Below are 9,044 nucleotides of genomic sequence, written 5' to 3' on the forward strand. Positions count from 1 at the left end.
ACGGATTTTCACTGTGTTAGCCAGGATGGTCTCAATCTCCTGACCTCGTGATCCACCCGCCTCAGCCTTCCAAAGCGCTGGGATTACAGCCATGAGCCACCGCACCTGGCCGCCGGCATCTTTAATTCAGACTGCCAGCTTCCAGAACCCTGAGAAATACACTTCTGTTGTACGTGCCAGTCCATGGTGTTCTGTTACATCAGCCCAAAGAGAATAAGACCTCGTGGTAACAGGCCATGATGACCCCCTAGTGATTGCTTTTGCCTGATCAAGGCAAGGCACCCCCGCCCTGAGCCAGATGCTGAGAGGGTGTGGTAGGGGCTGCACAGCGAGGGGCTGAGCCCGGTGGCTGCTAGTGCTCCTGCCTCTGACCGCCACCATGTATCCAGGATCCCTGCTGGCCAGGGCGCCCACCTGCCTGCTCCAGTTTGGTTCAGGACAGGTGTGTGTGGTTCCCAAGGGACCCAGTGCAGCCACAGTGGACCCCCACCTGCCTCCAGAGGGAAATAAACAGATAAATATACCAAGACAGCTATGGGGTGCTGGGGTGAGCGGTTTATTGGATGTTTAAAGGACAGGGATCTGAACTCCTAGTGACTGCAGAGTGAGCGAGCACCCTGGGCTGTCCTGCAGGGCTGTCCGTGCTGGATGTGGTGCCAGTAGGCAGGGCTTGGGGACAGGCATTTGCTGCAGGTGGCTGGGGTGGTGGGGGGCTGGTCTCCAGATGCCTGGAAGGGAGGCCTTGAAAGTCATTCTTCTTGGATGCACGGGCCCATGGCATTTCTTGGTAGAAGGTCAAAGAGAAGTGTTCATGCTTGGCAAGGCAGGAGGGTGGGAGATAGGGCAGTGGGTGGGGAAGGAGAGTCTGGCTCACTGGGTGCCAGGAAAAGGAGGTAAAGGCTGGGCAGGAACCCCTGGCCATGGTAAGAGTCCTGCAAAGCCAGAATTCAGATCTTGCACTGGGAGCACACGGGGACACAGCAGCTGGACTGGGAGCAGCAGGGCTTGCAGCAGCTGGACTGGCAGCAGGATGACCCACAGCCTGAGGAACAGCAGCAGGGCTTACAGCAACTGCACTGGGAGCAGGATGACCCACAGCCTCCCTTAGACCCCCCACAAGAGCCACAGCTAGAGCAGGAACAGCAACACATGGGCTTGCAGCAGCAGATGGGCACACAGCAGCTGGAGCCGCAGCCCCCACGGCCGGAGCCACAGCCCCCCTTGGATCCCCCACAAGAGCCACAGCCCCCCTTGCAGCCTCCACAGGAGCCACAGCCCCCCTTGGAGCCCCCACAAGAGCCACAGCCCTCTTTGCCACAGCTGGAGCAGGAACAGGCTGGCACACAGCAGCACACGGGCTTGCAGCAGCAGATGGGCACACAGCAGCTGGAGCCACAACCCCCACAGCCGGAGCCACAGCCCCCACAGCCGGAGCCACAGCCACCACAGCCGGAGCCACAGCCGCCACAGCCGGAGCCACAGCCCCCACAGCCGGAGCCACAGCCCCCACAGCCGGAGCCACAGCCACCACAGCCGGAGCCACAGCCCCCACAGCCGGAGTCACAGCCGCCACAGCTGGAGCCACAGCCCCCACAGCTGGAGCCAGTGCCTCCAGAGCAGCCGCAACAGCCCATGGTTCTGGTGGGTTGAGGGTGGAGCAGGTAGAGGAGCCGGTGAGAGAGAGGTGCAGGTATGGAGCCCCCTGAGCCTGGGCCCTTTATATCCCTGCCCAGGATCAGGTGTGAGGCTGGGCACATGGTCATTTCCTGGTTCCTGTTTATGCCATTTTTAGGGCCCCTTTTTCTTGTTTCCTCTAGAAATCCACCCCTTGGTGTATGAGCTGCTCAGTGGGCCACTGCTGTCTTGCTGAATCTGTGTCCAGACTTAATGGAGGCCCCCAAGGGTCTAGCCTCTCCCTGTTGACTCCAGAGTCACATTGGATTTACAAAAGCATCTATTTTAGGCCAGGCATGGTGGCTCACACCTGTAATCTCAGCACTTTGGGAGGCCTAGGCAGGTGGATCACTTGAGGTGAGGGGTTGGAGACCAGCCTGGCCAAAATGGTGAAATCTCATGTCTACTAAAAACACAAAAATTAACTGGGTGTGGTGGCTCACATCTGTAATCCCAGCACTTTGGGAGGCCGAGGCAGGCGGATCATTTGAGGTGAGGAGTTGGAGACCAGCCTGCCCAACATGGCACAACCCCATCTCTACTAAAAATACAAAAATTAGCCAGGCGTGGTGGTGCAGGCTTGTAACCCCAGCTACTTGGGAGGCTGAGGCAGGAGAATTGCTTGAACCCAGGAGGTGGAGGTTGCAGTGAGCAGAGATCACACCACTGCACTCTGGCCTGGGCAACAGAGCGGGACTCTGTCTCAAAAGAAAAAAAAAAGTGGTCTATTTTAGTTGAACAGATCGTATAAAGAGTAATATATTTAAAAAATGTAAAAAAAACCCTACTCAACTTGGGAAAAAATGGTGTAAATAAATGAAGTCTCTGTTCATCCATCTCTCCATATTGTTTCTGTCCCACCCTAATAATTTCTTGAATTTGGAATTTACCACTCTCGTGAAGGTCCTCACACTCCTACTTAATATGTATGTTCCTTTAAAAATGTTCTGTGGCCAGGTGCAGTGGCTCACGCCTGTAATTTCAGCACTTTGGGAGGCTGAGGTGGGCGGATCATTTGAGTCCAGGAGTTTGAGACCGGCCTCACTAACATGGTGAAACCTCGTCTTTACTAAAAATACAAAAATTAACCAGGCATGGTGGCATGTGCCTGTAATCCCGGCTATTTGGGAGGCTGAGGCAGGAGAATCGCTTGAACCTGGGAGGCAGTGGTTGCAGTGAGCTGAAATCACGCCATTGCACTCCAGCCTGGGTGACAGAGTGAGACTCTATCTCAAAAAAAGAAAAAAAAAGAAAAAAAAAGAGAAAAAAACATTTTACATGCTGAAAACTTTATGTAATGGGTATTACACTGTATTTCTCTTTCTGTAAATTGCTTTTGAAAAAAGTAGGTGTTAGGCTAAAGAGATTTTCTCTAGGAATACATATGATTTATTTGTTTTCTCTGATTTCTAAATATACATTTACTTATCCATTTATTTGTTGATGGACATTTTGTTTCCTTTTTGTTGCTATTTCAAGCAAACTGCAACTTTCTTGCCCAAAACGCCCCCTGCAGGTGTGCGTGCCTGAAAGTCAGGAGATTCTTGTTACCAAGCTGTCTTCCCAAGGGATCCTCCCAGCCAGCTGCTGTCCAACCAGCATTGCCAGAGGGCTCCTGTTTCCTGGCACCCCCACCAAAACTTGCAACTGTCAATTTACACCCTTCATGTGGGTGTGTAACACAGTGTTACACACTGTGGTTTAATCTTCCCTCTTCCTAGTTACTAGCCATGCTGTGCCTCTTTCCATATGGTCACCTGTCATTAGAGTCTCATTAATTTCACGTCCTTGGCCCACTTTACAAAATTGAGATAGTTATTATTATTAATTTTTGAGATGGGGAGTCTTGCTCTGTGTTTCAGGTTGTAGTGCAGTGGTGCGATTTCGGCTCACTGCAACCTCCGCTTTCCGTGCTGGAGCAATTCTCCTGTCTCAGCCCTCCGAGTATCTGGGATCACGGGCGTGTGCTATAATGCCTGGCTAATTTTTGTAATTTTAGTAGAGTCGAGGTTTCACCATGTTGGCCAGGCTGTTCTCGAACTCCTGACCTCAAGAGATCCACCCACCTCAGCCTCCCAAAGTGCTGGGATTAGAGGCAAGAGCCACCACACCTGGCCGAGATCATTATTATTTTTATTGGTGTCTGAAGTTCTTTGAATTTTCTGAATTCTTTTTTTTTTTTTTTTTTTTTGAGATGGAGTCTTGCTCTGTTTACACGCTGGAGTGCAGTGGCATGGTCTTGGCTCACTGCAGTCTCTGACTCCCTGGTTAGAGCAATTCTCCTGCTTCAGTCTCCCAAGTAGCTGGGATTACAGGCATGTGCCACCACACTCAGCTAATTTTTGTATTTCTAGTAGAGACAGGGTTTCACCATGTTGGTCAGGCTGGTCTCCTGACCTCGTGATTCACCTGCCTCAGCCTCCCAAAGTGCTGGGATTACAGGCGGGAGCCACAGTGCCCGGCCTTCTGTTTCTTCTTCTTCTTCTTCTTTTTTTTTTTTTTGAGACAGAGTCTCGCTCTGTCGCGCAGGCTGGAGTGCAGTGGCGCGATCTCGACTCACTGCAACCTCTGCCTCCAAGTTCAAGCAATTCTCCTGCCTCAGCCTCCTGTGTTTCTTCTTGACATAGATGTCATTTATTCTAAGTTTTTCAAATTTATTGGGATGTGCTTTTCATAGTTGTCTCTGTTTTTGAAGATGGGATCTTGCTATGTTGTCCAGGCTGGGGTGCAGTGGCCATTCACAGGCACCATCATAGCTCACTGCAGTCTCGAACTCACTCCTGGCCTCAAGCGGTCCTCAGCCTCTGAAGTAGCTGGGACTGCTACAGACTACCACATTTGACTACTACAAATCCCTACCACGTGCCACCACACCTGGCTTAGTAGCCTGTTATTTTTAATAGCTGCTAAATTTGTCATTATTTGCTTTCTTTTCTTTCTTTTTTTATGACAGAGTCTCGCTCTGTCACCCAGGCTGGAGTACAGTGGTGTGATCTCGGCTCACCGCAACCTCTGCCTCCCGGGTTCAAGTAATTCTCCTGCCTTAGCCTCCAGAGTAGCTGGGATTATAGGCATCTGCTACCATGCCTGGCTAATTTTTGTATTTTTAGTAGAGACAGGGTTTTGCCATGTTGGCCAGCCTGGTCTCGAACTCCTGACTTCAGGTGATCCACCTGCCTTGGCCTCCCAGAGTGCTGGGATTATAGGCGTGAGCCACCGTGCCCAGCCTATTTGCCATTTTTCATCCCTGCTTCAGGTTATACATGCTCTTTCTCCTGCCCAACCCTTTTATTCCTCTTTGGTTTTGCTAAATATTGTTGATTATCTTTGTCTTTTAGAAGACCAGCTTTTGGTTTTGTTGATTCTGTTTGTTGTATGTATTAAACGTTTTTATTTAGTTCTGCTCATATCTTTATTTTCTCCATTGTTGTTTTTGCACTTTCTCAACATGTGGCTGCCGGGGTGCGTGACTGTCTGCTGGATGTGGACTGTCAGGCCAGGAGGCGTGGGATAGAGAGTCGCTGCCATCTGGGCTTTCTGTCTCTCCCTCCTTCCTTCCCTACCTCCCTCCTTCCCTCCCTTTTCTGCAGTCATTTTTATCCAGCTTCTTTCAGCCTTTCTGCAAGCTTCCAGGTGAGGGCTGTGTCTTGTGACTACTGTGGGGCTGCTTAAAAAGCTCTCATGTTTTGGGGTCTCTGTTCTTTACCCAATGAGCTAAGCTCATGGGGTTTGCTGTGATTTCTGACATATGTGGGCCGCTTCCCGCCACCCTTTGCATTTCACCAGCCTGTGGTACTGCTTCCTTCCCCTCTTCTCTTAGATGGAGTTTTTAAGGTTCTGTTTTTGTTTTTGTTTTGTTTTGCTTTGACTGACTTACAAGTTAAATACGCTATTCCCGTTTTTAGCAGCAACCTTATACATTTTATGTGTATTTTTAAACAAACGTTGTGTACACGTGATGGCCCTCTATTCCTCCTCTGCTGAGAGTTGTGCAGGGAGCTGGGGACAGCTTCTTCCCCTGCCCAGCCCCTCCAGTGTCAGGTGCGGGCGTTTCTCCAGCGTCTTAGCTCCTCCCGCATTGCTCATCATTATTTATTTACAGTCAGTATTTGCTTAAACTCGCCACACATCCACCAACAACTCTAGGCGTGGTTCTTGCTTACATCATACTTCTTCCTTCTAGGCTCAGCTTCCTTCTTCCTGAAAACATCCTCTGGAAGTTCCCTCCTGAGCATTCATCAGTAGACAGTCTGCATTTTCACATGGAGGTGGCCTGTTTCCTGCTCCTCCCGAGCATTCATCAGTAGACAGCCTGCATTTTCACATGGGGGTGGCTTGTTTCCTGCTCCTGGGCTCAAGCCATCCTTTCTCCTCAGCCTCCCCAGCAGCTGGGACGACAAATGCACACCATCACACTCAGCTAATTTTAATTTCTGTGTAGAGATGGGGTCTCTCTAAGTTGCCCAAGCTGGTCTTGAGTTCCTGGGCTCAAACAACCCTCCCACCTTGGCCTCCCAAAGTGCTGGGATTACAGACGTGAGCCACTATGCCTGGCCTGCCCTCACTTTTGAATAATGCTTTGGTTGGCACAACATTCCTCAGTGCTTGAAAGATGTCACTGGCGGCTGTTTCGTCTGTTGCTGCCGTCCGTTTCTCTGCCCCTCCGCTGGAGTCCCCAGCCTTCTGAGTCTGCTGTGGAAGCTGGAGCTGCCTGGCCTTCTGTGTCCACTGTGAAAGCTGGAGTCTCTGGCCTTCTGTGTCTGCTGTGGAAGCTGGAGTCCCCAGCCTTCTGAGTCTGCTGTGGAAGCTGGAGTCCCTGGTCTTCTAAGTCTGCTGTGGAAGCTGGAGCTGCCTGGCCTTCTGTGTCTGCTGTGAGAGCTGGAGTCTCTGGCCTTCTGTGTCTGATGTGGAAGCTCGAGTCCCCAGCCTTCTGAGTCTGCTGTGGAAGCTGGAGTTCCTGGTCTTCTGTGTCTACTGTGGAAGCTGGAGCTGCCTGGCTTTCTGTGTCTGCTGTGGAGGCTGGAGTCCCTGGCCTTCCATGTCTGCTGTGGAAGCTGGAGCTGCCTGGCCTTCTGTGTCTGCTGTGGAGGCTGGAGTCCCTGGCCTTCCATGTCTGCTGTGGAAGCTGGAGCTGCCTGGCCTTCTGTGTCTGCTGTGGAGGCTGGAGTCCCTGGCCTTCCATGTCTGCTGTGGAAGCTGGCTTGCACATTTGATTCTCCCATCTGCTTCATGCCACGTCCTTCCTGGACCGAGGGTTCCAGTTTCCACCTTGGGAGACTCTCCCCGTCTCACCTCTCCCAAGTCTCTCTCATCTCTAGTTGGACAAATGTCAAATCTACTACATGTCCCTATATGTCTTTTTTTTTTTTTTTTAGACAGAGCCCTGTTCTGTTGCCCAGGCTGGAGTACAGTGGTGAGATCTTGGTTCACTGCAACCTCCACCTCCCAGGGTCAAGTGATTCTTCTGCCTCAGCCTCCCAAGTAGCTGGGATTACCAGGCGCCTGTCACCATGCCCAGCTAATTTTTTTTGTATTTTTAGTAGAGAAGGGGTTTCACCATGCTGGCCAGGCTGATCTCAAACTTCTGACCTCATAATCTGCCTGCCTTGGCTGCCCAAAGTGCTGGGATTACAGGCGTGAGCCACCGCGCCCGGCCCCCATGTGTCTTTTTTTTTTTTTTTTTTCAAATACAGTTTTATTGAGATAAAATGTGCGTATACAGTTTGTCCATTTAAAAGTCCACAATCTGGCCAGGCATGGTGGCTCACACCTGTAATCCCTGCATTTTGGGAGGCTAAGGTGGGCGGGTCACCTGAGGCCAGGAGTTCAAGACCAGCCTGGCCAACATGATGAAACCCTGTCTCTACTAAAAATGCAAAAAAAAAAAAAAAAAAAAAAAAGGGCATGGTGGTACACACCTGTAATCCCAGCTACTTGGGAGGCTGAGGCAGGAGAATGGCTTGAACCCAGGAGGTAGAGGTTGCAGTGAGCTGAGATCTCACCACTGCACTCCAACCTGGGCAGCAGAGTGAGACTCCTTCTCAAAAAAATAAATAAATAAAGGAAGACCTGCATAAGTGGAGAAATATATCATTTTCATGGGTGGAAAGTCTTAATATTATAAAAAGTTAATTTTCTTTTCTTATATTCATACATTCAATGGATTTTATTCAATTAAAATTCCAGAAGGATTTAATTCTGAAAATTCTTCCATAGATCTAAAATTTTTGTGCAAACTTGTGAATAACTGAGACACTCCTGAATAATATTCAGAAGGGGTAGTCTCTGCCTGATATTAAAGCATAATAAAGTCTTAGTTAAAACAGTTTGCTACTAGCACATGAATGGATAAATAGTTAGAAGTACAGAACAGGAACCCAGAAAAGACCCATCTATTGCGGAGCTTTAATTTTTTTTTTTTTTTTTTGAGATGGAGTTTCACTCTTGTTGCCCAGGCTGGAGTGCAATGGCGCGATCTTGGCTCACTGCAACCTCCACCTCCCAGGTATAAGCAATTCTCCTGCTTCAGCCTCCCGAGTAGCTGGGATTACAGGCATGCACCACCACACAGGCTCATTTTGTATTTTTAGTAGAGATGGGGTTTCTCCGTGTTGGTCAAGCTGGTCTCAAACTCCTGACCTCAGGTGGTCCACCCACCTCGGCCTCCCAAAGTGCTGGGATTACAGGCATGAGCCACCATGGCTGGCCAGGGGAGCTTTAATTTTTAACAAATTGAATGGGGAAGATGGCTCACTCTATGCAGAAAATTAAAGTTAGATGCCTACCTCACACCCTGTACAATCCAGATGGATTTAAGACCTAAAAGGATATGTAAAAGTGAAAGGAAAATATAAAAAGAGTGGAAGATAATATAGGAGATTGTGTTTATTATCTTGGGGTCAGGAAATGAATTCTTAAATATGATCCCCAGAACATAAACAGTAATTAGGAAAATGCTGTATTTAACCACATCAAAATTACTGATATATGTCTGGATATCACCCCACATAAAAACCATTAAAAGATGATTGGGGCCAAGCATGGCGGGTCACCCCTGTAATCCCAGCACTTTGGGAGGCCGAGGGCAGATCACCTGATGTCGGGAGTTCGAGACCAGCCTGACCAACATGGAGAAACCCCATTGCTACTAAAAATACAAAATTAGCCAGGTGAGGTGGTGCATGCCTGTAATCCTAGCGACTTGGGATGCTGAGGTAGGAGAATTGCTTGAACCTGGGAGGTAGAGGTTGCGGTGAGCCGAGATTGCGCCATTGTACTCCAGCCTGGGCAACAAGAGTGAAACTCCATCTCAAAAAAAAAAGATGATTGATCAACTGGGAGAAGATATTTGCCATTTGCCATATTTATAG

The 9,044-nt window shown here is 49.5% G+C and overlaps 1 protein-coding gene across 1 annotated transcript; it reads left to right on the top strand.

Moving 5' to 3' along the window:
* On the top strand, positions 1-2,821 carry LOC134740229 (NK-tumor recognition protein-like). The gene is given in 1 exon segment (XM_063670674.1): positions 1-2,821. A coding segment is annotated over 1 exon segment (1,068 nt). The 5' UTR covers positions 1-724; the 3' UTR covers positions 1,793-2,821.
* Positions 2,822-9,044: the final 6,223 nt, after the last annotated feature.

The sequence above is a fragment of the Pongo pygmaeus genome, chromosome 9 (assembly GCF_028885625.2).
Source record: "Pongo pygmaeus isolate AG05252 chromosome 9, NHGRI_mPonPyg2-v2.0_pri, whole genome shotgun sequence".
Lineage (NCBI taxonomy): Eukaryota > Metazoa > Chordata > Mammalia > Primates > Hominidae > Pongo > Pongo pygmaeus.